General features: G+C 38.5%; 3 protein-coding genes across 4 annotated transcripts in view; 1 reads left to right on the top strand and 2 right to left on the bottom strand.

The window, feature by feature from the left end:
* tmem178bb (transmembrane protein 178Bb) overlaps nucleotides 1-13653 on the bottom strand; it is a 485881-nt gene that overhangs the window by 316602 nt on the left and 155626 nt on the right. The gene's annotated exons all lie outside the window — the stretch shown is intronic.
* On the top strand, nucleotides 687-7169 carry il17ra1a (interleukin 17 receptor A1a). Of its 2 annotated transcripts, XM_083527734.1 has the most exons (11): nucleotides 1278-1516; nucleotides 1989-2010; nucleotides 2402-2548; nucleotides 2896-3020; nucleotides 3151-3277; nucleotides 3497-3544; nucleotides 3711-3859; nucleotides 4033-4107; nucleotides 4456-4522; nucleotides 4633-4755; nucleotides 4884-7169. In XM_083527734.1, the coding sequence occupies exons 1-11, from the start codon at nucleotides 1415-1417 to the stop codon at nucleotides 6314-6316; spliced, it is 2418 nt and encodes an 805-aa protein (XP_083383860.1). In that variant the 5' UTR covers nucleotides 1278-1414; the 3' UTR covers nucleotides 6317-7169. The 2 variants fall into 2 exon arrangements, with proteins under 2 accessions (XP_083383861.1, XP_083383860.1); XM_083527735.1 differs by lacking the exon at nucleotides 1989-2010 and having other exon boundaries at nucleotides 687-1537.
* On the bottom strand, nucleotides 10927-12371 carry tmem121b (transmembrane protein 121B). The gene has a single exon (XM_083527736.1). It carries the CDS (start codon nucleotides 12227-12229, stop codon nucleotides 11030-11032), a length of 1200 nt encoding a protein of 399 aa, XP_083383862.1. The 5' UTR covers nucleotides 12230-12371; the 3' UTR covers nucleotides 10927-11029.

Here is a 13653-nt window from a genome sequence, read left to right as displayed (position 1 = left end):
TGATTTGAGTTTGGCTTTCTCTGGCAGCGCGCAAACATAGCCTAAATGCCTTGCCCTTGTGGAAGATAAAATTAGCTCTTCGTACCTTTTTACAACAACATGAAGATATCAGAAAAAGTGATCGGTGGTCTCTTTCCTGCTCGTGTTCCACATCCCTCTCAAAGCGCAGAGCAGTAGGCTATAACGCGTCTTTGTGTGGAAATATAAAACTGTTGTTTTTTTTTTTTGTTTTTGTTTTTTTAATGGATTCAACTTTCTTATATTATGTAAGTTACCAGTATTTACTGATATTTATTTCAATGCTTTACAGGCTTTAGTGTGTTGTTTCTTTGGGGTTTTTTTTATTATTATTTCAAAACAACCCCCCAACCACCGCAACACCGCCGGTATTTGGTCCACTACCACCGCGGTGGTAAAAAAAAAAAAATTGCCAGCCCTATGTTATTTTTTTAAATGTATTCTAAATAGGCCCATAGGTTTTTTTTTGTCAAAAAAATACATAAAACAGTTCAAAATTACTTCCAGCGGCCCTGAAGGCCCTTTACAACCAAGGCTGACACCTGCTTTCTAACATGCAATCAAATAATTTCACTGTGCTGTAATGTGCACGTGACAAGTACAAGCCCCTTTAGGAAATGCCGGGAGTCTTTGGAGCCATCTAGTGGACTCAACTGGAAACGCAATGTATTGCAAGAAATGTATGTTTAATCCAACGTGTTGGATTAAACAGCCCAGCAGGACGGATTAAACAACTCAACAGGACGGATTAAACAACTCAACAGGACGGATTAAACAGCTCAACAGGACGGATTAAACAGCCTAACAGGCCGGATGTGGCCCACAGGCTGTAATTAGTTCACCACTGCTCGAACGCCTTGTAGGCGGGCCGTTTCTAAACGGCTTTGTAGGTAACGCGCTAGTGTACTTTGTAGGGTGTGCGGGCTGCCATTCTGTAGTCCTTGTAGTGCACTTCTATAGGGAGCAGGTAGTGATTTGGAAGTTACCCAGTGACTTGGTTATACTGTATTCTCATGCTGTTTATACATACAAGTGAGACTGTACCTCTATGAACGGTAGAACAACCAAGATATTCTTTGGTTTTGTTTAAAAACAATGGTTTATTTTATTAATTGTAAAAAAGAGTGAATGTTATAAAGAAAATGGCAGGGCAGGTACAATACAAAAATAAAAACATCGCCTACTTCCGTTTTCAGGTCTTCTAAGAAAAGGTGGGCAGGTCTTTCCAGTAAAGGCAGGTGCAGACATATTTACATAAACACCAGGAAGTTTGGTGTATTTGTCTCTTCCACACACACACACACACACACACGCACTAAACGAAAAACAGCTTGAGACCCGAATTTGATAATACATACAGATAATTACAGAATTGTTGGTCTACCATGAGATCACCATGACTCTGAAGTGTGTAACAGCTGCTGTGTTGTTCCTCTGTTTCTCGGGGGTTTCAAGTCTACGCGTGGTGAACATCTCCTCCCTGACCTGCGAGCAAGCTGTGAGTAAACACCAGTTTTCAGTCAAATATAAAAACATATTCATCACAAGCTTCAGAAAGAGCATTTCAGGACGATTTAGGTCTTATAGTGTTTACAAAATGATTACAATGAGGTGAACATGTTTTCTGATGAATGCAGACCGTCTTTATCCCTCGACCTCATTTCATTTTTTCTGATTTTTTATTTTTTTTTTTTTTTGGAGTTATTTGTTTTTGTTGAAACTTTTTGATTCCTATTTTTTTTTTTCTGATATGTACAGTTTTTTTTATTACTTTCTTATTTGTATTTTTTTTTTATTATTATTATTTTTTACTTTTACTTTTTTTTCCCTTTTTTTACTTTTACTTTTTTTTCCCCCTGGTGTTTTTTGTTTTGTTTTGTTTTGTTTTTTTATGTACACACGTATAACCTATATTGTAGTGTTTACTGGTCTTAAATGGGTTGTTTTATTTTGTTTCTTCTTTTTTAAAGGTGCCGTGCACAATTCGTATTAGTAAGTGTGTATACACAAACACACACACACACACACACACACACACACACAAAATCCTAAAAAATAACCTTCAATAATAATTCTAATAATAATAGACAGAAGGTTTTTTTTGTAATAACAATATTATTACATAATAATATATGTGTATGTGTATATGTGTATATATATATATATATATATATATATATATATATATATATATATATATATATATATATATATATATATAATTATTATTCCTTTTTATTGTTCCTTTTTATTAGTCATTAGTGTTGCATTATTGTTAAAATTTCCACTCATGTTCAAAACTAACAATATGAAGTTCATACAAAATATTCAGAATCCTGCAGCAGTTTTCCTTATGAGGTCATCCTCTGTCCAACCCCACCAGATAACTGTATATATAAAGAATGGATGACCCCTCAGCCTTGGACTCCATCCGGTCCAGTGGATCTGAAGGTTCGTGTAGATGTCAGGATGGATGAGAACAGAGACTTGGTGCCTGTAATTGTGGCAGAATGGAAAGCAATGGATGACGGTTAGTATGTGAATTCAGCACACTGTGCTTATGTGGGAGGGCACTCGATAAGGGGCTTCCTGCTAAACTATATGGACTTCTGTCTTCTTTCAGCCAATGGCACATAAAGTTTGCCTACATTTCCTGTACATTTTTGACAATATACATTTTTAGCATATTAATAAATGTACATGATTGTTTTTAAATGATTGTTGCATGCAGTGTAATTACTGATATATTGTGTTGAAAAGAAAGAAAAAAAACATAGTCCATAATTGACAACCTTGTCTAATCTACATACTTTTCTGTTGGTTTTAAAGTCTTGTTTTAAAGTAGACTTTATCTTGTAACATATCTGTTTCTTTCAGCAAGCATTAAATACATTAATGGAACTGAGTTTCAAATAACAAAGCAGGGCAGCGGTGAGCACTTCTGTGTCCATTACATACTTAAAAACAAGATTGAGGCAATGAGAAATCCAGCAGGTGAACAGGTAAGAGGTTTAACAACACATTCTTTATACCTAAAGGCCTTTATCTATTATTATTATTATTATTATTATTATTATTGTTGTTGTTGTTATTATTACTGTTAAATCTCTAATGTGGCAATTTTAATTTCAGTGGTCTTTTTCTCTGGACAAAGTGGCTGTTGATCCAGGTGGGACATATTTGGTGTCGGTTTCTAACCTCCCCAAACCAAACTTAGCCCACACCACTTACAACGTTAACCAAACTATCCAGGTTTCAGGTAAGTTACTGCAAAAAAAAAAATTAAATACCAACACTGCCAAGTTGTCACCATTGGGCCCTTCAGCAAGGCCCTTAACCTTTCAGTACTCAGTTGTATAAATAGTTGTAAGTCACTCTGGATACAGGCATCTGCCAAATGCCATAAATGTAAAAGTTTTGCCCAAATTTAACTAAAATTTTGTTTTGAATGCTGCAATAAATGCATCTCTTACAACAGGTTGTAAAAGTCCTGAAATGCAGCCGACTCGAATCTGTATTGAAAGGGGCGAGTAAACATCTGACTTTTTTGCATTAAGAAAACAAAATCTCACATGCATGTGTACCTTCATTTTATTTTGTAATTTTTTAATTTATTACACTGATTTGTTACACTTAATATCCCCACATCACTGCCTATCAATGTAATAATTACTGATCTCCTTATGCCACAGGAGAAAACTGGAATCCCAATATTTCCCTGGTGAGGTCCGGGCCTCAGAACAAGACGTTATTTGTTACCTTCAACACTGATGAGCATTCTGAAAAGTATAAAGTACATGTGAAGTGTAAAGAACATAAAGAAACCACAGCTCTCAGTAAGGTAAAGAATTAAATGAGACAATTTGCATCATAATTATTAACATATATTTTGAAATTGGTGTCTTTTGGATAAGATAAAAATTGGATAGAAGGCAAAGAGCAGTAAAGTGATAACACTTAATGATGTCAACTTTTTTAAGGTAAATTTTTTTATGGATCTTTTTTTTTTTACAGGAAAACGGTTCATCCCTCAATGCCACATTTAATCTTGAATCCTGGCCACACACCTGCTGCGGTTTCAATGTGGAGGTATGTTTCTAATTTTTTTCAGTACTGCATTTAAACTGTATATAATCTCATTTTTTCATTATATGTATGTATGTATGTTTGTATAGATGGTGCCCAAGTTATGATGGTGTGATTTTTCAATATCACAATGACAATAGCGATATATATTATAATAGTAATATTATATACTTTGTTATATATATATATATATATATATATATATATATATATATATATATATATATATATATATATATATATATATAGTGTGTGTGTGTGTGTGTGTGTGTGTGTGTGTGTGTGTGTGTGTAAAATCTGCATAATGCAGTTGTATAATGTTTCTGATACATGTAATGCCTCCACATGTAGATCCAGCCCTTCTTTAAGTGTGGACATGACTGCTTACGAAAGAATAAGTTTTTTAATATATGTCCAGGTATGAAATGATAAAATCATGCAGTTTACTTTATTCTTACATTTGCCATTGCTAGAATAAGCAGTTGAATCTATTCCGGCTGTGATGGTCATGTTAATTTTTCTCAACAGACCCACCAAAGCCATCCAAAGTTGCAGATGATTTGTGGAAGGCGTTTACAGGGTTGTTTATCCTACTCTGTGGTCTTTGTGCCATTTGTGGCATTTGTTTGCAATACAGGAAGCATCGGAAAAGTAAGCAATATAGCATCTTTTCATTTTTAAAATATAGAAACTGGCTTTAAAAAAATTGCTTTATGTGAACAAAATGTTTTAACTGTTAATAAAATGAAAAAAATTTACAATTATATTTTGGATCACAGGTCCAGCAATAAACCCAACTGAGCTCCCTACTCCAGATCTTCCAGATGTTGAGCATTCCGTGTTGATCTTCTACTCAAGAGACCATCCAAAATACACTGACATAGTACTGAAGCTCTGTGCCTTCCTGAGGGCAAAATGCGGTACGGAGGTTTACTTGGACCTCCTGGACACGGCCTCTGTTGGAGCCATGGGCCGCTTGCAATGGACAGAATTACAGATGCGTCGTATAGAGAAATCCTCTGGCAAAGTGCTGGTCCTCTGCTCACGAGGAGTGCAGGCAAAGTGGGGGGCCATGTGTGGTGAGCCTCGAGTCCTCTTACGTGAAGATGTTTGCTCGCCAATGGGGGACATGCTGACACTCGCCCTGCAGCTCATTACACCAGACATGCAGCGGCCCGCCTCTTATGACAAGTACATGGTAGCCTATTTTGAGGATATAAGTGACACAAATGACGTGCCTTCCATGTTTGATGTAGCAGTCAAATACAAGTTAATGAAGCACTTTGAAGAGCTTTTCTTTCGTATTCTGGAACTGGAGAAATATCAGAAGGGGAGGGTGCACACAATCAAGGGACTTGGTATTGATGAGTATATCGACTGCCCATCAGGCAAAGCTTTGAGGGATGCCATTGAAGCCTTCCAGGCTTACCAGTTAGAGAATCCAGACTGGTTTGAGAAAGAGTGCTTAAACAGTGAAGATGAGGTTCCAGTAGATGAGAGCAGCCCTTTTCTTAAGGGTTGTTCCACACCGGTTCTTGTGTGTGAGCCTGTGCTCAACAATGGACCCTCTGTATGCACATGTGAGGTGGAGATTCACCAAATGGACCAGACCCATAGTGTATGGTCCACTGAAATACCAAACCTTAACCAGAAATTCGAGGAGCCTTCTGTTCTACATATCCAACCAGCACATCAGGTATATTCCCTCCATCCAGCTGTGGAAGCTTCATTTGGTATCCACAAAGCTGGAGTGTGCCCTGCAGATTTAGAGGACCATCCCTGCATTTTAGTGGAACCTGCAATACATGAACCTTTACCATCAAGTAAGAATGAGGTATTTGTGAACAGAGGGCCACCTCTAGAGGAATTTCCTGCTATTGATAAAGAGGAGGCCCTGAAGAAGCTGTTAAATCTCCAAGTGTCGCTAGTATCCTTTGACATTACAGCTCCTCCACCTTCAGTGGATGATGAGTTCCAGTCATCTTGGGATATGCCATTATCCCAGCCAATGGAGATAGATGAGAGTCAGGTGGAAGAGGCTTCAGGTCAGAGACAATCGAGATGGTCAGATCAAGGATACAGTTCAAGAGACTCCATGGTAAGGGAGGAGCCTCCCCCATCCTCTCTTACTGCATTAGCTAAACTGCAGGAAGCCCTATACCTAAACAGTCCCATCTCATCCGGTTTCTGCACAGAGACAATGGAGAGTTGATATTAATGTGACCGTAGACTACAAGTACACCCTACATTCAGTCCATTTATAAAAGCCATGGATTATATTTGGTGCATCTTTTTTCACGAACAATGGGTGTGAAGCAGGAATGCAGCCTAGTGCCAGTCCATCACCGAGTGCCACGTACACACATTCACAGCTACGAGCAATTTAGCATAGCCAATTCACCTACTAGGGTTTAGTTGTTTTTTTATGTTCTCATGTTGTCAACAGGAAATCAATGTAATTCCACATATTCTGTAGGAGATGTGTTTTATTGTATAATTATATGCACCAAGTGACAATTATCTGAAACCTGTGAACTGTTATTTGCTTACATGAATTTTATAATTTGATAATCGTGTAACATTTCTGATAACACATTTTAACAGACAGATGGACAAATCTGTTCACAGATTTCCATTTAAACAGGTTTTACATTTAATATTGCACATAACCTTTTTGTTAAATGTGTTTTTTATCACAGGGACTCTACAAGCTGTAATTTACAATATATTGAATTATTATTATAATTTTTTTTTTTTTGTTACCATCGCATGCATTGCACTATAAACAACTTTTCATGTAAAAACAAATATGTATGAAGATGAATTGTTTCTTAGTCTTCTCACAGGTAGATTATTATAATCACATTAATGACTCCATCAGATGGGGCTTTGAATGTAATACTAATATTGTACTTTATATTACTATCTGCAAATGAAAAACTGCATTCTTTGGTTGTCTTTGTTGTGTGCTTTTTTTTGTGGAATTTTACTGTAAACAAACAAAATGACCGTTTTCTATGGTTGATTAATTACTCCAGATTTGCAAATAAAATTCTGTCATTTTATATTAAGGTGATGTGAGAATTTAATAGTGCAAAACAAGACCCATACAAACTCTTCAGAGAGGCTTCTGTACAACAATTGTTGGTGTATGCTCGAGTAGAAGTCGGTATGATAACTGTACATGCTTGTTGTTTTTTTCTGACAAACATTTCAAACATTTTGTATTATAAACATATTCACACTGCATGGTGAGGCTCAACAAATCCCATTTTTGATAATGCACTATCGGCCTGCATCTTTGACTTTGCTTTCCCCTTCTACCTGTTCGTGATAATTAAAGATACAATCGCTCTTTATGCAGCTAATACACTTCCGTGTCATTTAAATGCTTGTTGTTCAGATCTAATCGAAGCGCTAGGATAGCCGAACAGGTTTTTAAAGCAACGTATTTGAGAACTGTGGAAAAAACTTGAAAGCATGGGGTTTTCCATTTGTTACATCAGACCTACTCATATTTCCTGCCTCTGACCTATTTTGATACATCTTGAACTTAACATTTTGTATGTTGTCAGCATTTGGAAGTTACGCAGAGAGGTAGCATAGCTCTGAGTGGAGACTAATGGGAAGCCGTTACCGTAACGAGGTCAAAAATGGGCTAAATATTTCCTATATTTGTGGCTAGTGTTACCAGGTATGCGAATATAACCAAATGTATTAGCAATCATTCCCAGCCCATACTCAATAAATGCAGTACTTTCTCCACATCTATGGGCCATAACATATCCTCCACTGACAATTTGCATTAAAAAGCATACATTATTATGTTAACTTGAAACATACACCAAGTCCTTAACAAGTTTACAGCTTTTCACAAGTGCATTTAAATACATCCAATGTGTCTGAACCGCTCAACAAGTGGGACACAATATCTACATCACATTAGTTAAATGATAGCGATTAAATGTTAATATATTTGTAGTATATAAAATAAACCACTAATTGCATGGCACCTATTACCGACACTTTTTTCACGAGTTAGTGCTTTTGAGACAAAATGTGAGGTATGTATAACTTCATTGCTTAGCTCGGTTTTCAAAACATGTGATCCTGTTTGACTGTCTGTCCTGCGGTGGCTCGTCAATACATGCTCAACCTGCTTTCTTTTCTTCAATACACATTATTCAGCCTGAACTGATCAGCTGGTCAGCTCCCTAAACACAGAGCAAACAGTTAATCACCTTTGCCAGCTCTTCAGTTATTTTTTTTGTACCTTTTTTATTATTACATAATAAATTGGTCAATACATGTTTTATATCTTCTTTTTTCCAGAAAGAACCTGTCTATGATGTAACATTGATATATTGAGAAATTGTTCGTTTTCCACCAGTACGCAGAGATTTTACAGTTTAAGACTGATTCAAATTCTTAAAGCAACACACTACAGGTAGAAAAGACTATTTGGGCAACAGTCAAGTTACACATTTTTTTTTAAATAAAAAATATACAATAATTATTTAAAAATTAATTATTTGTTAAATTCACTGTTTTTGTGCACATTATCTGTATTTGATAAATGCTATGTAAACTTCTAGACTGTAATGACTAGAATGGAAACGTAAAATCATTTTTAAAACTTGCCAGTTTAAATTAGAAGGATTTTTACAGAGAAATAAATCCAAAAAAATACTAAAGTATTGTTGGATTTATGTTAGAATTTGTACATTTGAAAATGGCAACAATAAAAATAAATTAATTTATAAATGCATGGTTTTTGCTTGATTAAACAAACTGTTCAGTAAAAATGAAGTTTCTCCACATTTTTAATAAATATTTAGTTCATTAAGGCTTTAATTAGTATGCCACATTATGCATATGTTACTATAGATGCCTAATTTGCATACAAAAATTTACATTTCTGAAAAAACTTTTAATTGACAAATAATGGTAATAATTCATAGCAAAAACTTACAAAAGAAATACAAAATCCTATTCACCTGTAGTGTTTTGCCTTAACTGTTATGAAAAAAAGAGGAAATTCATATTTTAACATACGAAATAAAGAGATTGAGCTACTTGTGTTATTAAGCATTAGCCTGTAGCTAGTGTAGCTACAGCACATACTACCCTGTCAGTAGTGTCGTGTCGGTAATAGATGCATTTTATGCTTTCTGGCAGCACATGTGTAAAGTTACATTATTGATATTAATATATTTTCTATAGTTTCATTAAAGTGCCTCATGATACAAGTGCAAATCAAAAACACCATGATTCACGCATCATTAATGACCATCGGGATCATAAACACACCACACACGGTTTACAACTGGTGAAGCCGGGGAAAGAGGAGTCGGATTTGGATCATAATAGAGCTTTGTTGTCTTATGATATAAAGTTTGCTTGATATTAGATTCAAAAGGAATTTAATTTTATATATATATATATATATATATATATATATATATATATATATATATATATATATATATATATAAATAAAGGTTGCAGTCAAGTGGCTGCAATTATAAACCACCATTGTATTTTATGGTGTAGAGTAATATTTTATATTTAGTATTAATTTTTAAGACTTGGTTTATTATTCAAACTGTTTGACATACAATGGTAAAACCAACTATAAAGAGGGCAACTGGGTTGACATTTGCACATAAAAAATATATCGCATATATAAAAACATTTTGTGATTTATTTTTTTTTCCCTCCTAATCTACACTTTTGGTGCTTCTTTCCCTATGATAGACTTAAAAGTTCTTGGCTGACAGGAAAGAAACACAACGTGACCTTCTTCTGTTGTGGCTCATGCTACATGTTTGCTCATGCTGATATGCTTTTCAGCTCAAAACAGTTGTAAAGAGTGATTGCATGAGCTCGCACCTGGCAATTAAAACAAATCTGTCCGAATTCCTGCGGCTTCTCTAATCAACCAGATGCTGTGTAAGATGAAACTGTCACGTGTGAAAATCCCAGGAGACCAGCAGGTTTGTAAATACTCCAAAGAAGCCCTCGAAAATATCCTGTAGACCTCTAAGAGTTTGTTTTAAAATTGTATGTCACAAAGTTCAAAATATTCAAAAGCAAATATTCTCCATTTCTTTTTAAATAGATTTTCTGTACTGTACATCAGACAATCCGATATTAAACAACATCCAATCTCATGTTTATATGACATGGGTACAAGTAGAATCTGTCTGCAACTTACAGAGGAGTGGACGTGTATTTGAGGCTTCGAGACAAAACGTGTTAGCCAGTTAGAGACCATTGTTAGAGAGGACTTTCAATGCTACACTTGAGAACATTAGAAAATGCCAGTGATTCTGAACACTTAGGGTTGTGCATAAGAAATTATCAGCTTAGCTTATATCAACAAAGGAAAAAAATCATCCTGAACATGATTTTCAATTATGTAAACGATTTAGGATTAAATTTGGTTTGTTTGTTAAACTTTTTCTTTCATTAACATGTCAAAACGACAATATTGCAAAATCTTCGACTTTCATTCTAATACTGAAATTATGAGAAAACTTCATGTGTTTCAGGAGGCAGTTTTCCTTGCATGGGATGATGTGATTTAGAAACCCTCCCTGGTTAGGAGCTTGAGGACCAGTGTCAATGCCAAGCTCACTCACTACTGCTAACATTTGAACTCAAATTCCTCCCTTCTGTGAGCTACAGACCCTGGTGTGTATCATGACGCATTAGGAAGTGTGAAAGACGTTATTTCAGACCCTATAAACACTCATAGCACATAGACATTAGGAGTCATTTGAGATTCTGCCCCCCACTGGCACGTCGATGTGTTTGGTTGCAGCACCTGTTGAGGATGTTGGTCTCGCGACGGCGTTTTCGTAAGGCTGGTTAGTACGGTGAGTTCTTGTGAATGCGCGTGGCAGGTGATTTTCCGCAGCATTTAGGGCTGCGTGTTCACAGCCAGTGTGTTAACGTAGCCGCGCGGGCACATGTCGTTCTCCGAGACGCAGTGGGAGAACTGGGAAGGGTCTCCGCCGCGCGCCAGCCTGCGCACACTCCTCAGGCTGGCGCACTGCTCCACCAGCTCCAGGCACTTGCACGCCAAGAAAAAGACGTTCTTGAACATAAAAAGCGACACGGGCGCGTCGTAGAGGAGCACGAGCAGGCACCTGACCGCGAGCAGGGGCGCGTCGAGGAGCACGCCGCTGAGGAAGCGCGCGCACATCCAGCGGCAGCGCATCCGCGAGGCGGCGGAGAGCTCGTAAAGCCACAGCACGGGCACGGCCAGCGCCACGAAGTACGCCGCCATCACGCCGTACCGCAGGTAGTACGCGTTGCCGGGGACCTCATTCCGGACAAGCAGAGCATCCACGAGCGTGAAACTGTCCAGCACGTCGACGCACGTGCTCACGAAGCAGCCCTGCGAGTGGTAGCGCGGCGCGCCGTGCGGGTCCTCGACCAGCGAGTTGACGAGGCAGAAGAGCAGAGGCGCGGCGAGCAGCGCGGTGGCCTCGAAACCAGCGGCGCCCAGCGGAACCTCGCGCGCCACCAGCTCCAGGATGGACGTCTGCAGCACGAGCGCCACCTTGGGCGCGCACGCGATCACGTAGACGAGCCACGCGAGGTGCGCGAACGCGAACTCGCCCAGGTGGCAGCCGAAGAGCGAGCTCTTCTGGCGGAAGCCGCACGCGCGCTCGCGCTTGCTCCGAGCGTTGCGAACGAAGAAGATGGCCCAGCCAGAGACCACCACGAGGTCCGTGGCTATCCAGGAGCACCAGTACAGGTCGGTGAACGCGATGAGGTAGAAGTCCAGGATGCCGCCCTGCAGCACTAGAAAGGCGAAGCACAGCACTTTGTAGAATAGGTTCTTAGCCGAACGCGGGACGAATGGCGGCGCGGACGGTGCGAATTCGCAGCCGGAGGTCATGGCGCGGGCCGCTGCGGAGGCGCTGGTGTCCGTGCTGCCTCGGTCCGCGTTGGCGCTGGACGCGCTCGTGCCCGTGGCCTGCGTGCACGCGCCGCTGCGGAGGAGAAGCTGGCCGTTCTCCGGTGCCGAGGACACGGGGGAGTCCGGGTAGATCGCCGCTTCGGCTCGTACACAGCTGGCCACGGAGTTCGCCTTACGGATGTCCGCGAGCATCGTACACCTGCCCTATTCTGCCTTATTGTCCGTCTCTCTCGTCTCCGGCCTGCGCAGTCACAATCGCTCAGATTGGCGCAGAAATCCCGTTATGGAGCGCATTGGAATGGACTGCGCGCGCTTCCATAGAGGAATCTTAGCGTTTTTTTAGGCCTGTGCTCCACATTTGAGCATCTTCTCAAATGATACCAGATTCTGCTTTTTTTTTTTTTATTAACTAATTACCAAAAGTAGTATAAAAGAGTGTGTGTGTGTATGTGTATGTGTATATATATATATATATTATATATATATATAAATAAATACACCCCTACACCTATCATTGGACAAGAAATATGATTGATTAGTCATTTAATGTGGCAATTTACTGTTTTACAAGACCAATAAAGCAGATATGCTGATATGAAACTTTGCAGTAGGTTTCATTACGCTAGAAAACTTACCATGATAATGTGTGTATTTATGATGCTTCAGCCTTAAATCTGTGAATACACATCATCTAAACATCAAAAAAAAAAAAAAAAAAAGAGACAATACTGCATTAATACTGTGATAATAAACTTTAATTTTCAAGTTATGTTGGATGGTTTTGGACCATAGAAAACAAGCACATATCAGTATAAACATATGCAATTTTAATTAAAGTTCAACAAGAACCGAATAACAACTGGGTGTTTTGTGGATTGGCTACTGACAGCCGAGCTTAATATGCAATACTGAAGCAAAAACAAACCTACAATTACTAGACAGTTAAAGTGATGAAACACTCGGCTTCGTATTTGAATGCATTTAAGTCTGCTTTCGGGAGTCCAATTACACTCAGTACTTAGGAGAGACTGTATTTGATACCACAGGTGATTATAACCTGTACACTTCAGGTAGGTTAAAAACTGACCTGACTAGGCCAATTAGAGAGATTTAGAGATAGAGAAGAGAGAGAGAGAGAGAGAGAGAGAGAGAGAGAGAGAGAGAGAGAGAGAGAGAGAGAGAGAGAGAGAGAGAGAGAGAGAGAGTGAAAAAGCAAGAAAGACGGAGAAAGAGAGACAGAAAGAACAATGTTCAGTGACGAGTTGTTTTATAAACGTTAAGAGTGCATGTGTGCATTTGACATCAAGGAAGCTCACCACCACCATCACCCCAGAATCAGTGCATGAGAAGAGAATATTCCAGAAAAGCATCACAGCCACCACCAGTTACAGTAAAGTCTTATAAAGCTGCTGTATGCTCAGAGTCCCGTTTAACCAAGACTATACCTGGGTAGATAAGTCAAACCTAGACTTCAGAATAAAATCATTAAGATTTATTAGCAATATCATTCCAATTTTTACACGTATAACTTAGTGTCTTTGTTTTTTTAAACGTTGTCCTTTTTTCTGTTTTTCTTTTTTTTCTTCTTTTTTTGTACATAATGTACACAAACACAG

This window comes from Silurus aristotelis, assembly GCF_946808225.1.
Source record: "Silurus aristotelis genome assembly, chromosome: 24".
NCBI lineage: Eukaryota > Metazoa > Chordata > Actinopteri > Siluriformes > Siluridae > Silurus > Silurus aristotelis.
This window is presented reverse-complemented; position numbering and strand designations above follow the sequence as displayed.

What these genes read in the sequence shown, in the direction of transcription:
- il17ra1a (XM_083527734.1), top strand. Translation starts at nt 1,415, where the DNA reads ATGACTCTGAAGTGTGTAACAGCTGCTGTGTTGTTCCTCTGTTTCTCG. An exon ending in ATGGAAAGCAATGGATGACG is followed by an intron (nt 2,549 to 2,895) that starts GTTAGTATGTGA and finishes TGTTTCTTTCAG; the next exon opens with CAAGCATTAAATACATTAAT. An exon ending in ATACAGGAAGCATCGGAAAA is followed by an intron (nt 4,756 to 4,883) that starts GTAAGCAATATA and finishes TTTGGATCACAG; the next exon opens with GTCCAGCAATAAACCCAACT.
- tmem121b (XM_083527736.1), bottom strand. Translation starts at nt 12,229, where the DNA reads ATGCTCGCGGACATCCGTAAGGCGAACTCCGTGGCCAGCTGTGTACGA.